This window comes from Phyllobates terribilis, unplaced genomic scaffold (genome assembly GCF_046119375.1).
Source record: "Phyllobates terribilis strain yellow unplaced genomic scaffold, ASM4611937v1 Scaffold_7__3_contigs__length_470593459, whole genome shotgun sequence".
Taxonomy (NCBI): Eukaryota; Metazoa; Chordata; class Amphibia; order Anura; family Dendrobatidae; genus Phyllobates; species Phyllobates terribilis.
This window is the reverse complement of record NW_027362767.1, coordinates 113,819,911-113,836,445: the sequence shown is the minus strand read 5'-3', so window position 1 is coordinate 113,836,445 and position 16,535 is coordinate 113,819,911. Positions and strand designations below refer to the sequence as shown.

The window sequence follows — 16,535 nt, the reverse complement described above, 5'->3', positions numbered from 1 at the left end:
AGGCGGGGGTCCCACATGTTCCCCAAGATGCATCTGCTTCATACGTTTCCACACCTGTTGCAATTTGCTTGTTCTTTGTTAATGTTCAGTAGACACAACCTCACTACTTGTAATGGTTCAGATGTTGGTTGATTACAATAAATTCACAAAAATAAGTAAGTTCTGCCTGTCTTTTTTTATTTGCATAAGAATGTGTAGTCTACCACAATTTGATAATTCTTTTATTTTCTGGTACTTATACATTTACTTGTATGAATTAGTGAGAATGGAAATGATCAGACAGGTCACCTATAGTATGTTACCCAATGGAGCTCTTTTTTAACCTCGGTGTGTGTCTCCCCTTTTGTTTTGCATGTGAAACTCTGAAAAAAAGAATTGAGGTATATACTGTATTACATGCTGTATGATGGAGAATACGCCGCTCGTATAAAGCCACTGTACAGTCATATGGATTGTGCCCACTCCCCATGGGAACGCGCTGGTACCTTAAACCAAGGACAAGAGTAAAAGGTACCACAATCTAGTGTGTTTGGGTCCAAGAATACTGATCCCAAAGAAAGAGATTGCAGCCCCAAGGTTAGTATATACAAGCACGACTGAGTTTTCAGTTCAGATAGTGCTGTCAATCAGCGGAGGAGGAGGAGGAGGAGGAGGAGGGCCGGAAGAACACTGCACTGAAAGTTTTGGCCATACAAAAGGTGCACCGAGCACCCAAATTTCCAGATGTATTAAAGATAATTTTCTAGATAATTAACATAAACTAATCAGGTATGAGGCATCAGACATGATTATTATCGAGGCATGGTCACTTACATGATCATCTGATTCGTTTAAACTGGCTTTAGGGGGTGACAGACTCACTTTAAATGCTTTTTCTCAGTATCACAATGTGGTTTTATATATTCCATTTATTTTTGCTAGTATAACCTATTTTTACATCTGCCCCGTTTTGCACATATCACCTCCTCAGATCACTCTCCAGGCTCAATTTAGCCTTCGGTTGGAACCATGCTCAAGTAGTTCCAGCTCCTGGCTTCTCAGGAACAAATCCTCTGTTATTGCGTCCTCTCTGTTATGGCGTCCTCTCTGTTATGGCGTCCTCTCTGTTATGGCGTCCTCTCTGTTATGGCGTCCTCTCTGTTATGGCGTCCTCTCTGTTATGGCGTCCTCTCTGTTATGGCGTCCTCTCTGTTATGGCGTCCTCTCTGTTATGGCGTCCTCTCTGTTATGGCGTCCTCTCTGTTATGGCGTCCTCTCTGTTATGGCGTCCTCTCTGTTATGGCGTCCTCTCTCTTTTTGCATCCTGCCAGCAGGTCTGTGACTGGAATGGAGCTTCTACTGTGAGGGATGATGTCATGGACAGGGACAGAGCGTTCTTCAGCACTGTGTAGAGCAGGGGTCTCAAACTCAGCTGGGCATATGGGCCGCACACGGAAAAACATTTAATTTGGGGGGCCGCATTATTTGCATGACAAAGTGACATTTTTAGTGATACCATTTTATTTTCTATACACCTTTTGAACTGGTCCTCATCTTGCAGACATGGTCTCCCCTCCAGGTCCCCCATATTGCAGACATGGTCTCCCCTCCAGGTCCCCCATATTGCAGACATGGTCTCCCCTCCAGGTCCCCCATATTGCAGACATGGTCTCCCCTCCAGGTCCCCCATATTGCAGACATGGTCTCCCCTACAGGTCCCCCATATTGCAGACATGGTCTCCCCTCCGGGTCCCCCATATTGCAGACATGGTCTCCCCTCCGGGTCCCCCATATTGCAGACATGGTCTCCCCTCCAGGTCCCCCATATTGCAGACATGGTCTCCCCTCCAAGGCCCCCATATTGCAGACATGGTCTCCCCTCCAGGTCCAGCATATTGCAGACATGGTCTCCCCTTCAGGTCCAGCATATTGCAGACATGGTCTCCCCTCCAGGTCCCCCATATTGCAGACATGGTCTCCCCTCCAAGGCCCCCATATTGCAGACATGGTCTCCCCTCCAGGTCCAGCATATTGCAGACATGGTCTCCCCTCCAGGTCCAGCATATTGCAGACATGGTCTCCCCTCTAAGGCCCACATATTGCAGACATGGTCTCCCATCCAGGTCCCCCATATTGCAGACATGGTCTCCCATCCAGGTCCCCCATATTGCAGACATGGTCTCCCCTCCAGGGCCCCCATATTGCAGACATGGTCTCCCCTCCAGGTCCCCCATATTGCAGACATGGTCTCCCCTCCAGGTCCCCCATATTGCAGACATGGTCTCCCCTCCAGGTCCCCCATATTGCAGACATGGTCTCCCCTCCAGGTCCCCCATATTGCAGACATGGTCTCCCCTCCAGGGCCCCCATATTGCAGACATGGTCTCCCCTCCAGGTCCCCCATATTGCAGACATGGTCTCCCCTCCAGGTCGCCCATATTGCAGACATGGTCTTCATATTGCAGACATGGTCTTCATATTGCAGACATGGTCCCCCATCCTGGTCCTAATGTTGCAGACATGTCCCCCATCCAGGTCCCCATGTTGCAGACATGTCCCCCCCCCCCCATACTGTGCACAGGGTCCCCGTTCCCCTATACTGCGCTCAGGGTCCCTTCCCCCCATATTGTGCTCAGGGTCCCCGCCCCCCATATTGTGCTCAGGGTCCCCGTCCCCCCATACTGTGCTGAGGGTCCCCCTCCCTCACCATACTGCTCTCAGGGTCCCCGTCCCCCCATTCTGCGCTCAGGGTCCCCATACTGCCCCCCCCCATACTGAGCACTGGTCTCCTGTGCTGTATCACACGACAGAGGGAAAAAAAAAAAAAAGATTCTCACCTGTCCTCCGTTCCCTCGGCGTCCTTTCTGCACCTGTGGCCCGCAGGCACAGACCCCGTAACAATCGCGGCTCTCTCCAGCAGCTGCTGACATCAGCGCTGTAATGCAGTGTATTGCCGTGCAGAGACCGGCTCTCTGCACAGCAATACCAGTGTCAGCAGCCGGCCTATCAGAGGCCAGCAGCTGACATCTGCGCATGGCAGTGACGTCATACACCGCTGCGCTGGGACGCAGAGGTCAGCTGCTGACCTCTGATAGGCCGCTGGCTGACACTGGTATTGCTGTGCAGAGAGCCGGTCTCTGCGCGGCAATACACTGAACTGAAGCACTGATGGCGGCTGCTGGAGAGAGCCGCGATAGTTACGGGGTCTGTGCCTGCGGGCCGCAAGAAGCAGCCGGAGGGCCGCGTGTTTGAGACCCCTGCTTTAGAGGGTGCAATATATTGGGAGACCTGAAACATATCAGGTGGATGCAGGTTAAGGCTCTAGTCTCGAGGGTCTCGGGAAAGTCCATTAAATGTAGCCCTACTGTCATGTTACTCGGAGACAAGCCAGTGGAATTTCCAATAAAACTTTTCATCTAATACATTTTATTACCATGGCAGCCAGAATTCATATAGCATCACAATGGAAATCTACAGCTTTGTCAATAAATATGGTTAAAGATAGAATAAATACAATAATGCTATATGAAAGAATTGATGCTACCAAAACGGACTCTCTAGAAACTTTTTTGAATACATGGACTCCATGGATGGACTCACAACATGATCAGAACGTAAGTCAGGCTATAATTATATCTCCATGACAATGCTAACTTTAGCGATTGCTCTTTCCTATATACTTACCAATTTATTTTGATTAAGGAATAATTGATTGGTAATGCTATATTTATCCTCTATTCTTGTCTCCCTTTCTTTTTTTCGATCCCTCCCCTTAGAATGTGTTAATCTTCTGTTTTATAATAAACCTCACAAAAAATATTCATATTTTATGTACAAGAATATATCTTGACCCCCTGCGCGGGGATTATGTTTTGCTCATTGGCAACTATGTTTGTTAAAGTTAAAATTAATAAAACACTTTTGAAACTAAAATATATATATATTTATGTAAAAGGAATCCAAAATGAATTCATTCTGAAGAGTTAGCCTGCGCATCCTGCCTTTGGTAATATAAGCCACATTCATAGCCATAGAGATGGTTTAGCACCATCTATAGAGCATGTTGATGTTGCACTATGCAGGGGCATTATGGCATCAAGGCCATTTTAATTGTCCCAGTAGGACGGCTCTAGATATTCTAAATGTTCTTCAGTACTCCAGCAATCACAATGGCTGATGAGTTCTGCTGCTTTGTGTCCCGGGACATTGTTGTTATTGATGTCCATCTCTTCCATGATGGATCACTCATTTCTTTACTCTTCGGTACCTGCTTTGCTCCTAACTTCTTCTCATTTCTGGTTCTGTCCATCTTCCAGAAGAAGTGCATCTGCGGGGCCATTCTGGTACCATGAGTGGTATTCAACAATTGACTTTGTAATTTCCCATCACATTACAAAATTGATGGTAATTTTGATCCGTGCAGATAACCACAGTGACCTACATGTAAATGGCCAGCTTCTGTGGAATCACCCGCTCCTTGTCCTGCTGCAGGTCTTAGGGGTCAGGTCTTCATTTCCCTTTATCCGACTTGCAGGAAGATGTTATGATCCAGCACAGATGGTTTGAGTTGTCTTTGTGTCGTTCCAGCCATAGTTCTTACCCTTTGGACTTTATACGGGCATTTTGAAGGCCTGGTTCTTTTCCCTTAGACAGATGGTGACACCTTCTCGGGAGATCTTTAAAGACAAACTCTAAGGAAAAGAAGAAAATACATTTATTATTAGGAATCATTGAACTGTGGCATCTCTGTCATCATCTATTTTATATAAGCAATTGAATTTTTCAATGTAACAAATCTTTAACTGAAACAGTTTTGGTGCTTATAAGACCTTCACACGTCATTTACTCACCTGGAAATCGGTATAATTTGTAAGTTGGTGCATTACCAGGCCGACTAATCCTGTCCACTCAGCTATCATGCCGGTCATATAGAAGATCTGCAGAAGATAGAGAACGTTATTACCGGACTATACTCACCAATGCATCTGTCTGGCATGGAATGAGATGGAAGGATGACTTGTACACCGAGAGTTTATCATTTACTTTTACACAGGACACTAGTGAATTATACAAAATGGTGAAACGTGAAATAAACTTACCGTCATACAGAGGCCATTGCATAGCTGGAAGAAGATGGCGCACAGATTTACAGCAACTGGAAGGACGTGTTAAGAAAAGTACCAGAATGTTGTTATTATAGTGTTTCCTATAATCATGACTGACCAATGGGAATAATGGTCACAATGGAGCACACCTTACACACCTAAACACACTGAATTATTTAGAAAAGGATACCTGTAAGCAATAACAGAATTGTCATCAAAGTTGCTGCCAGTCTAAAGTGGCAGATGCACCGGCTGCTGAAGGATCTCTTGTACAGGTACACAGATTGACATAAGTTGTACATGGCTAGAAGAAAAAAAGCCATTCCTGCACCGATCCTGTGGGCTGTAGGGTTGGTTTTCACCTACGAAAAGAAATATGAGTGTCATCAATAAGGTCATCTTGGAGATCTGAGAATACATAAGAGCAAGGTCCATCCCACTGTAATATACTGGACTCCAGGTAGTCACCATAGTATGTGTTATACTGAACCTGAGGTCCTGAGTATTACTGGAGACTTTATATAAAACCTAATAACTAACCGAATATACAGCATTAACCGCGGTCCCAATGCACACGATCCATCCAACGATGAGAAGGATTTTCTGGCAGATGATATACCGCTTCTCCGATGGCTCAGACTGAATAATCATGAACCTATACTGGATGTAAGCGATGCCAGCTCCTGAAATACACAAAGCAAGTTATCAACCAGATATTTCCATATCACTGCTGTAGAAAATCTGATCTTAAGAATGCACCAATGATTGTTAGAGGTTTAAAAATATTTAGATTTGAGAGTCCTCAGTGGTTGATACCTTTTAATGGCTAACTGAAAAGATGGTAACCGATTGCAAGCTTTCCAGACTACTCAGGTTTCTTCATCAGGCATAGTATAACACAGAATCTGAAGAGTCACATATGTATACACGAAAAAAGAATAGATCTACCTGTGGCCAAACATTTTTGTATCCCTGATCACAGCATCAAGGACATGAAATTACTGGTATTAAAAGGTAACTTAAAATTTCAGAGAGACAGAAAACTTTGGGAATATAAACTCATGACAACCTTTGACACCTTCAGAGCAGGAATGAATGTGTTGCATGGATTTATGGCATTCTACATCAACTAAGGAATGTGGTCCTCAGACCTGTGGGGTCATCACAACCCTGGACCAGACCTCAATCACAGGATAATAAAACTTTCACACTCGTTATCTATAAACTAGTCCAATATTTATGGCCATGTGATGAAAGCCGGCCGGTGGGTGCAGCTCTCTGGCGCCCCCTTCACCTCTCAGGTCAGTCAAGGTACTGCACCTAGAGAAAGTAGTGCCAGGTAGCTGCAACCAGCGCAGGGAACACGGTAGTGTGTTATCCCTTCAACGTCACTACACAGCACAACTCGCTAGCGCCCTCTTAGCCTCAGGTCAGTCAAGGAACTGCACCTAGGATAAGCGGTCGCCAGAGAGACTGTCCTGTAACCTACTGGGTATCGGGGCCCTCTGTAGTGAGGGCGGTATATATATCTTCCTTGGCCGCGCCAGGAATATATATATCTGAACCTCCGACCGTCACTACCAGCCTTCCCCAATCCCCAGTTGGTATGCTGCCACCAGTCCCTATTTTAGATATACGCCCAGTCCGTGAATGGGCCTATATCGGGTCAGGAACCAACCCTGGGTAGCGTTTTTGGCTTGAGCCGAGCTCACACGGACGTGCGTTCGTTATGCAGAATAAAAGGCAGGCCCACAATTACTTGAGGTAATTGATTATAATAATACACTAGATACACGATATACAACTAAATATACACAGGTATAAGGTCAGGCTAAACTATACAACAATGGAATACAACACACAGAATCACCACAGCATATCAGTTACCGGTTTCTTGATTTTCTTGTGACGCAGGGAGAGGATTCTGCGGTCGCAGGCACGGTTCTTTGTTACAGGCTGAGGCCTACCACCGCATGGTCAAACTGCTCCTCCCCTTGGTGGCCTCAGCTGGTGCTCAGATGTTCAGCACACCACTCTTGGGTCAAGACTGACTTGTCTCTTGTCTGTCCTGCTATCTTACCTGCCCTGTCCCGCCCACTGCTGGTGAGGTCAGCTGACTCAGTCTCCACCCTCAGGTCTAACTTCGATCAGAAGCCCAAATTCTAAGGAACCCAATAACTTCTTCTGGGATGGTCTCAGGATACCCACAGGGGTTCCCACGGATTCGGGCCGCCGTAACCGACCTTTTGATATCAATTATGATACCATACGGTCCTCAGGAATGGCTCCGCGCTATATCTTGGCTTCCAGAGCACGTACAAACGTCTACCGCGGAGGCTTGTGTGCGCAATGGCTCCGGGACACCGTGATATTTTTTTATTGGCCCATCCCACGCAACATGCGTGTACTTTTCATGTTTCTATATCTTATGCCTCCATGCTTGTGACAGACAAAGAAACTAGTCCTATGGGACAAAGGGTCAGTTACAGATGGACGAAGCACCCCCCCCTGCTGGCTGTGTTTCCTCTCGAAGTCTTTGAAGCTCCTAGCATTCAAGTGTTAAGTAGGCTTCTTATCTTACAGGAGCCTGGATGGGGGGAAACTATCTAGTTGACGTTTTAACAGAAGGTCCCAAGGGTGGGGGCTGCTGAAGTGTGGCCATCCCTGGATATGATTTATCATTACCAAGATGGCGGCTACAGGTTCATCACACCTCCCCCTATACGAGGGCGCGAGGGGGTAGCACATTCCTGTGTTCCCCCGTGCGTCCTTCTGCACCCTCCCCTTGCCGGGATAACCCGTCAGCGTTACCGTGGTCACGGCCTCTTCTGTGGCGAATGGAGAAGTGGTACTGCTGGAGAGCGAGGCTCCAGCGTAGCAACCTGCCATTCGACCCAGAGACCGTGTGTAACCAGCTGAGGGGGTTGTGGTCCGTCTCCACGGTGAAATGGCTCCCGTACAAGTAGGGCTGCAGACGCTGCAGGGCCCATACAATTGCCAGGCATTCTTTTTCCACCGTGGAGTAAGCCACCTCCCGGGGCAGTAGCTTCCTGCTCAGGTACAAGACAGGATGTTCCTGGCCTGTCGTGTTGACCTGACTTAGCACAGCACCGAGGCCAAAGTCACTGGCGTCGGTCTGTACCACAAACGGCCGGTCGAAGTCGGCAGCTTGCAGTACAGGGGAGCTACTTAGGGCGGCTTTGAGTGCCCCGAAAGCTGTCTCGCAGGCGACTGTCCAGTCGACTGCGACGGGCAGCTTCTTCTTGGTGAGGTCCGTCAGGGGCTTGGCCAGGGTGCTATAGTGTGGGACGAACCTCCTATAGTACCCGGCGGTCCCCAAGAAGGACATCACCTGCTTTTTGGTCCTAGGAGTGGGCCAGGATGCGATGGCATCCACTTTCCCAGGTTCTGGCTTCAGAACCCCCCCGCCTACCCGGTGACCCAGGTAGAGGACCTCACTCATGCCCAGCTGGCACTTTTCCGGCTTGATGGTCAAGCCTGCCCGGTGGATCCGACCGAGCACCTGCCGCAGGTGCTCTAGGTGATCCTCCCAAGTGGGACTGAAGACTGCAATATCGTCCAAGTACGCAGCCGCGTACCCTTCAAGTCCCTCAAGCAGCGTATTGACCATCCGCTGAAAAGTGGCAGGGGCATTCTTCATGCCGAATGGCATCACTGTGGACTCGTACAGTCCAAAAGGGGTGATAAAGGCAGAGCGTTCCCTTGCCGCGGGGGTCAGAGGAATCTGCCAGTACCCCCGGCTCAGATCCATGATGGTCAGGTACTTAGCCCCGGCCATCCGATCGAGCAGGTCATCGATGCGTGGTATGGGGAACGCATCGGTGGCCGTTACAGCGTTGAGCCCCCGGTAGTCCACGCAGAACCGTGTAGTTCGGTCCTTCTTTGGTACGAGGACTACAGGCGAGGCCCACGCGCTGCTGGATGCCTGGATCACCCCCAGCTTCAGCATCTCGTCTATCTCTTGGCGCATGTTTCCCTGCACCTCGAAAGAGACCCGATATGCTGAACGCCGGATCGGCGGGTGATCGCCAGTGTCCACGTCGTGGACAGCCATCTCAGTCCTTCCGGGCAGGCTGCTGAACAGCCCCCGGAAGGGGTGCAGGGTGGTCCCCAGCTGGGACCGTTGGTCCTCCGTGAGCTGGTGGCCAACCCCCGCATCCTCGATGGACCCACCCGCCTTGGCTTGGGTGAGCAGATCCAGGAGGGTTTCTACCTCTCCTTCCTCGGGAAGGTTGCACACTGGGTGGGCAGTCGCTTCCCGCTCATGATGAGCCTTCATCATGTTCACGTGGAAGGCCTTCCTCCTTCCACGGGCGTGATCCAGGGTGACCAGATAGGTGACGGCATTGAGTTTCTGGTGCACGAAGTAGGGACCTTCCCAGGCTGCCTGAAGCTTGTTCTGTGGTACGGGGACCAGTACCCACACCTTTTGACCCACCTGGTAGGTCCTCTCACAAGCATTCTGGTCGTACCACCGCTTCTGGTCGGCCTGGGCCTGGGCCATATTGTCCTGCACCAGCTTTGCCAAGGCCATCATCCTGTCCCGGTGGCGCACGACATACTCGATGACCGACACCTCGGGGGTGGCCAAATCCCCTTCCCATGCTTCCTTCACCAGAGCCAGGGGGCCCCGTACCCGTCGCCCGTACAGGAGCTCAAAGGGGGAGAACCCCGTTGAGGCCTGCGGAACCTCCCGGTAAGCAAATAGGAGGTGTGGGAGGTAACGCTCCCAGTCTCTCCCGTGGGAGTCGACCAACATCTTAAGCATCTGCTTTAAGGTGCCATTGAACCGCTCACACAGGCCATTAGTCTGTGGGTGATACGGGCTGGCCACCAGATGTTGCACCTGCATTTGCTTACAGAGGGACTCCATCAGCCGCGACATGAACTGGGTCCCTCGGTCGGTGAGCATTTCTTGGGGGAAACCCACTCTGGAGAAGATCTCCAGTAAGGCGGTAGCCACCTTGTCGGCCCGAATGGACGACAAAGCTACCGCTTCCGGGTACCGGGTGGCATAGTCCACTACCGTGAGTATGAAGCATTTCCCGGAGTGGCTGGGAGTGGACAGAGGTCCAATAAGATCCACAGCAACCCTCGAGAAAGGCTCTTCGATGATTGGCAGAGTTACCAGTGGGGCTTTGGGGCGCGGCCCCGCCTTCCCCACCCTCTGACAGGTGTCACACGAACGGCAGTAGGCACCCACCGCGGCTCCCATCCCAGGCCAGTAGAAATGCTGAGCTATCCTGGCCTTGGTTTTAGCAATCCCTAGGTGTCCGGCCATCGGAATCTCGTGTGCGATCCGCAACAATTCCGCCCTGAACGGATAGGGTACCACTAACTGTCGGTCCCTGGGCCACGCCTCCGGTGAACCCTGCTGGACCGTTACCCGGTACAGCCGTCCCTGGTCCCAGACCACACGCTCGCAGTCTGACTCCATGGGAGGCTGTGCCGCCTGTTCCTTGAGAGCTTTCAGGCTGTCGTCTGCTTCCAACGCAGCCTGAAATTCCTGACTTGATGTGGCCAGAATCGACGAAACTGCCACATCCTCCGTCAGCCCCTCCGGGCATGTCACCTGGCCGCTGTCTGACCCGGCAGACACTTGGTCAGAAGTGGGGAAGCCGTCGGACCTCTGCAAGGCTCCTTGGGCTCCGGCGCTCCCACTCCTGGTGACAGCGGCTATGACCGCTGTGACCGTGGGTAGTGCCTGCTTCCCCTCTGTTTCTGACCAAGCCGCCCGATCAGGCAGGCTTCCTAGGCCTTTGGACATCTCGGATGTGGGGAACTCCTGCCCTGGGGTCTTACCTGGCGGCTCCTCTCTTGGGACACCCCCACCTCCCATGGCCTGTTCCTCCCCCTGCAGTGGGCCTATACTCAGCAGCCTGGATACCCCTGGGAGCCCTACACTGCCGGTAGCTGCCCCCCTCTCCATCCCTGAGCTTCCCTCTACAGAATCCTGCCCGCCCCCTCCCTCACCGGAGGACAAGAGGTCACGGCACGCCGGCTGAGCACCTCTGCGGGCATCCCCACACTCCCCACCTGCTTTCACTAACCCTGTTTGTGTTGTGTCTGTGCAGGTGTTACCCTCAGGTTTCACTCCCTCCTCCTCAGCAGGACACACACTACATACAACATGGTTGGCATTAGCAGCAGACAAATCAATACACGCTTGGGGGGCCGAACTTGGGGGTTCAGAGGGTACATACTGCGATACTAGACGCCCCAAGTCGGTCCCTAATAAAACATTTGCGGGAATATTTGGCGTTACTCCCACCTCCCGCATCCCCCTTCCGGCACCCCAGTCCAAATACACCATGGCAACGGGAAGTGCCGGCTCCACGCCTCCAACCCCGGAGACGGAAAGAGTCTTTCCTGGTACCAAGTCCTGGGGGGACACCACCTCAGGCCGTACCAGTGTTCGTTCAGCGCCCGTGTCCCGCAGTCCCATGACCGCAGAACGGCCTATGGTGACGGGTTGGATGTTGTCCAGGGACCTACCACCACCCCCTCCCACACACAAAACATTGGGCGCTCTCTGGGACTGGGATGGGGTCTTTTGGCGCTGGGGACACTCAGCCCTAAAGTGTCCTGGTTTGTTGCATAGATGACAACGTCTTACGTCTGGTCCTTGCCTGGAGAGGGCAACAGGGGGATACACCCCTTGTGTTCTAGGGGCCGGGGAAACAGGGGCATGACTGGGCTTACCCCCTCTCCAGGTGCTGCTGGCAGACTTCTTCAGCTCAGGCGCCCTGTTATTGGCATACTCGTCTGCCAGGGCGGCTGTAGCAGAAGCCCCTGTTGGTTTTCGGTCACGGAGGAACTGTCGGAGGTCCTCTGGGCAGTTCCACAAGAACTGCTCCGTGACGAACAGTTCCTGGACCTCCTGGCGGGTAGTAAGCGCTAGACCCGAGGTCCAGTGCTCTGCGGCTCTCAACAGCGCCCGCATATGATCGGTCCAGGTGTCCTTGGGGCCACGCAGCAGGCTCCGGAACTTCTGGCGGTACGACTCGGGAGTGAGGTTGTACTGCCGGATCAGGGCCCGCTTGATGCAGTCGTAGTTCTGTACCTCCCCGGCAGGTAAGTCCCCCAAGGCATCCAGGGACTTACCCCTCAAACGGGGGGTCAGGTATCTGGCCCACTGATCCCGGGCCAGATGGTGCTGAAGACAGGTCCGTTCAAATGCCACCAGAAAGGAGTCCAGGTCCCCATCCTTCTCCAGTAGAGGGAAGTCCTCAGCTCGGACTTTGGACGACTTGGTCTCCTGATGGGTTGGTTGCTCTAGCGGAAGCCCCCGCTGGGCCAGGTCCAGTTGGTGCTGGCGCTCCGCAGCTCGCTCTGCACGCTCCGCAGCCTCCCGGCGCTCTGCAGCTTCACGCTCCGCAGCCCGCTCCGCAGCCCGCTCCGCAGCCCGCTCTGCACGCTCCTCCTCCGCTGCCTTCTCTGATGCTGCCAGGAGGGTTTTGTAGACGGCATCGCCATGAGACTGGAGACTTGCCATAGCCGCTTGTAAAAGGGCTTGTGATCTGGACAGGCTGGGCTGGGTAGGTGGTGGGCAGCCCACTGCGGGACCGTATACTGGGGACTGGCTCCCTGAGGTGCCCGGGCTGGACTCCTCCTCGCCATGAGTAACAATGTCCTCCCCTCCTGCCACACGGACCGTAGCATTAGCCTCCTGCAGGGTCTTGCTCCTGGTGCCGTCTGCCATCTTGGTAACCGACACCGCTGCAACCCTGAGTTTGCACACACCTTGTTATACTTTTAGCCTGACCGTCTAATGTTGGGCTGACCTTAAGACTCCAGCAGTGGAAGTTACCACTGGCAGTCTTTAGTGCCTGGGAGTAGGGGTCCCACAACACTATTATTCTGCAATCCCACCGCTCTGCCACCAATGTGATGAAAGCCGGCCGGTGGGTGCAGCTCTCTGGCGCCCCCTTCACCTCTCAGGTCAGTCAAGGTACTGCACCTAGAGAAAGTAGTGCCAGGTAGCTGCAACCAGCGCAGGGAACACGGTAGTGTGTTATCCCTTCAACGTCACTACACAGCACAACTCGCTAGCGCCCTCTTAGCCTCAGGTCAGTCAAGGAACTGCACCTAGGATAAGCGGTCGCCAGAGAGACTGTCCTGTAACCTACTGGGTATCGGGGCCCTCTGTAGTGAGGGCGGTATATATATCTTCCTTGGCCGCGCCAGGAATATATATATCTGAACCTCCGACCGTCACTACCAGCCTTCCCCAATCCCCAGTTGGTATGCTGCCACCAGTCCCTATTTTAGATATACGCCCAGTCCGTGAATGGGCCTATATCGGGTCAGGAACCAACCCTGGGTAGCGTTTTTGGCTTGAGCCGAGCTCACACGGACGTGCGTTCGTTATGCAGAATAAAAGGCAGGCCCACAATTACTTGAGGTAATTGATTATAATAATACACTAGATACACGATATACAACTAAATATACACAGGTATAAGGTCAGGCTAAACTATACAACAATGGAATACAACACACAGAATCACCACAGCATATCAGTTACCGGTTTCTTGATTTTCTTGTGACGCAGGGAGAGGATTCTGCGGTCGCAGGCACGGTTCTTTGTTACAGGCTGAGGCCTACCACCGCATGGTCAAACTGCTCCTCCCCTTGGTGGCCTCAGCTGGTGCTCAGATGTTCAGCACACCACTCTTGGGTCAAGACTGACTTGTCTCTTGTCTGTCCTGCTATCTTACCTGCCCTGTCCCGCCCACTGCTGGTGAGGTCAGCTGACTCAGTCTCCACCCTCAGGTCTAACTTCGATCAGAAGCCCAAATTCTAAGGAACCCAATAACTTCTTCTGGGATGGTCTCAGGATACCCACAGGGGTTCCCACGGATTCGGGCCGCCGTAACCGACCTTTTGATATCAATTATGATACCATACGGTCCTCAGGAATGGCTCCGCGCTATATCTTGGCTTCCAGAGCACGTACAAACGTCTACCGCGGAGGCTTGTGTGCGCAATGGCTCCGGGACACCGTGATATTTTTTTATTGGCCCATCCCACGCAACATGCGTGTACTTTTCATGTTTCTATATCTTATGCCTCCATGCTTGTGACAGACAAAGAAACTAGTCCTATGGGACAAAGGGTCAGTTACAGATGGACGAAGCACCCCCCCCTGCTGGCTGTGTTTCCTCTCGAAGTCTTTGAAGCTCCTAGCATTCAAGTGTTAAGTAGGCTTCTTATCTTACAGGAGCCTGGATGGGGGGAAACTATCTAGTTGACGTTTTAACAGAAGGTCCCAAGGGTGGGGGCTGCTGAAGTGTGGCCATCCCTGGATATGATTTATCATTACCAAGATGGCGGCTACAGGTTCATCACAGGCCACAACTGTGTTTATCTCTCTCCAATAGTAATAACTCTGCTTTATGTCACTTGTCTCATCTATTACATTATTTCTGTGTCCTGATGTGTATAAATATGTGACTCTTCAGATTTTGTGTTTTACTATGCCTGATGAAGAAACCTGAGTAGTCTGGAAAGCTTGCAATTTGTTACCATCTTTTCAGTTAGCCATTAAAAGGTATCAACCACTGAGGACTCTCAAATCTAAATATTTTTCTATCTACTGGCTAACACGGTACAAAAATATATTTTTCCTGTTAGAGGTTTAGAGATTTAAAGGAGTTATCTGGGACTTTAATAGACTATCCTTATATCAAATTGATGGATTATAAAAGTTAATAATTATTTAAGGGAGTCCACAGAACTTTCATTGCTTATCGGGCACAGATCCTTAGTTTTGATGGGGGTTGTGCCTGGTATTACAGCTGTGTCTAATATACTTTACTGGGACTGAGCTGCCAAAACCGTCAGTACCAGTAATTACCACTGGCAAAAGAACGAAAAGACCCCTTAAATCAGTTAAACAGCGGAGTATCAGACCCAGAAGCCCACCTATCTGATATTAATGGGCTATCAATCTTCTAGTCCCAGAGAACCCCTTTAATGTCACCTCTGAGCACAGAACTGTTGAGCTTTTCATGATGATTTATTCCTACAGGATGCAGCATTTACTTACCAAGAATGGAATTAACCATGAAAATGACTGTGTAGATCACAGATTCTGGGTATTGTTTTCCTGTGTCACTGGAAAAGATAAGGAAAATATTAAGAATAATTAGAACACAAGTGGAGTAATTGTCATGTATAATTCTCCTAAATTATATGTTTTGACCAGACACAAATTGAAGCCAAGGGTACATGAGAGGAAAGTTATCAGACTGAATGCAGTAAAAACATCAGATGATCAAGTCTCCTGGAGGAGACTGAAGTTTTAAAAAATATAAAAATGTAAAAAAAAACATAAAAATTCAAATTATTTCCATTTTCCCTTATTAAAAAAGGTTATTAAGAAAATAAACATATTTTGTATTGTGCGTCCGTAAAAGTCAAATCTTTCAAAATATGAAATTAATGAAACTGATCGGTAAATACCACAAAAAGAAAAAAGATTGAAACACCAGAAATAGATCAAAAATATCAATTGAAGGCCTCATACAGCATAATCAGTGGGAAATTTCTAAAGTCATGGATCTCAACAATTAGCGACACAAACGGGGAAAATGTTTGCAACACTAAAATAATAAAGAAATTGGACAAGGTCATTTTTACCACACAATGAATGCTGTAAAAACAAAACAAAAAACTACAAAAACGCTTTTTCCCGCAGTATCAGTACACTTGAATATTTTTTCTGTATTCTTTTACATTATATAGTAAAGTTAATGGCGTCATTCACAAATACGATTCATCCGGCTATAAACAATCCCTCATATGGCTGAAGGGGTTAATAATGTACTAATTATAATGCAATAAGAACATTCCAGGAAATAATAATAATATAATTAGAACATTCCATGACTTAATACAAAAATAATATAAAATGATACTACAGAACTATTTCCCAGTACCCTCTTACCTGATGTAAGGATATTTATTGTGCCCTGAGATTATAGTCAGGGCAGCTAGGACACAGAGGCCCAATAGCGTCCATAAGATCCACAAGATGGGCAATAATGCCAAACCCCGGATCTCCATGATGGAAGATGATTAGCCAAGCGAAAGCTTCTACTCTCTCTCTCTCTCTCTCTCTCTCTCTCTCTCTCTCTCTCTCTCTCTATCTCTCTCTCTCTCTCTCTCTATCTCTCTCTCCGTCTGTCTCTTTCTCTGTATACACAGATAAGAAGGCTGAGGTAGTATCAGCCAGAGGTTTAATAGGCTTAGAACTTGATGATGTCACAAGGCTTCTGTGATGTCATGGGTGATCACCTCATTGTTGCATCATCACTCAGGCAGCCTGGATCTGATTGCTGCTTGGTATTGTAGATTTTTTCACAATTTACATATTCTATGAGTATATCCAGCACATTGTAGTGTAATAACTCCTATTATTCTATT

At 49.7% G+C, this 16,535-nt stretch overlaps 1 protein-coding gene across 1 annotated transcript; it reads right to left on the bottom strand.

Moving 5' to 3' along the window:
• Positions 1-4,589: 4,589 nt before the first annotated feature.
• LOC141155380 (DNA damage-regulated autophagy modulator protein 1-like) lies at positions 4,590-16,175 on the bottom strand. Its single transcript, XM_073642251.1, has 7 exons — positions 16,057-16,175; positions 15,157-15,224; positions 5,625-5,767; positions 5,275-5,446; positions 5,079-5,134; positions 4,830-4,916; positions 4,590-4,670 (listed from the first exon to the last, which is right to left on the bottom strand). Exons 1-7 carry the CDS (start codon positions 16,173-16,175, stop codon positions 4,590-4,592), a joined length of 726 nt encoding a protein of 241 aa, XP_073498352.1.
• Between the last annotated feature and the right edge of the window lie 360 nt (positions 16,176-16,535).

Bases quoted from the DNA above. Each gene is read 5' to 3' on its own strand.
- LOC141155380 (XM_073642251.1), bottom strand. From the start codon at position 16,175: ATGGAGATCCGGGGTTTGGCATTATTGCCCATCTTGTGGATCTTATGG. The intron at 5,768-15,156 runs GTAAGTAAATGC...TGTGTATTTCAG, and splicing joins CATGGTTAATTCCATTCTTG to GAGCTGGCATCGCTTACATC. The intron at 4,671-4,829 runs GTGAGTAAATGA...TCTTTTCCTTAG, and splicing joins CAAATTATACCGATTTCCAG to AGTTTGTCTTTAAAGATCTC.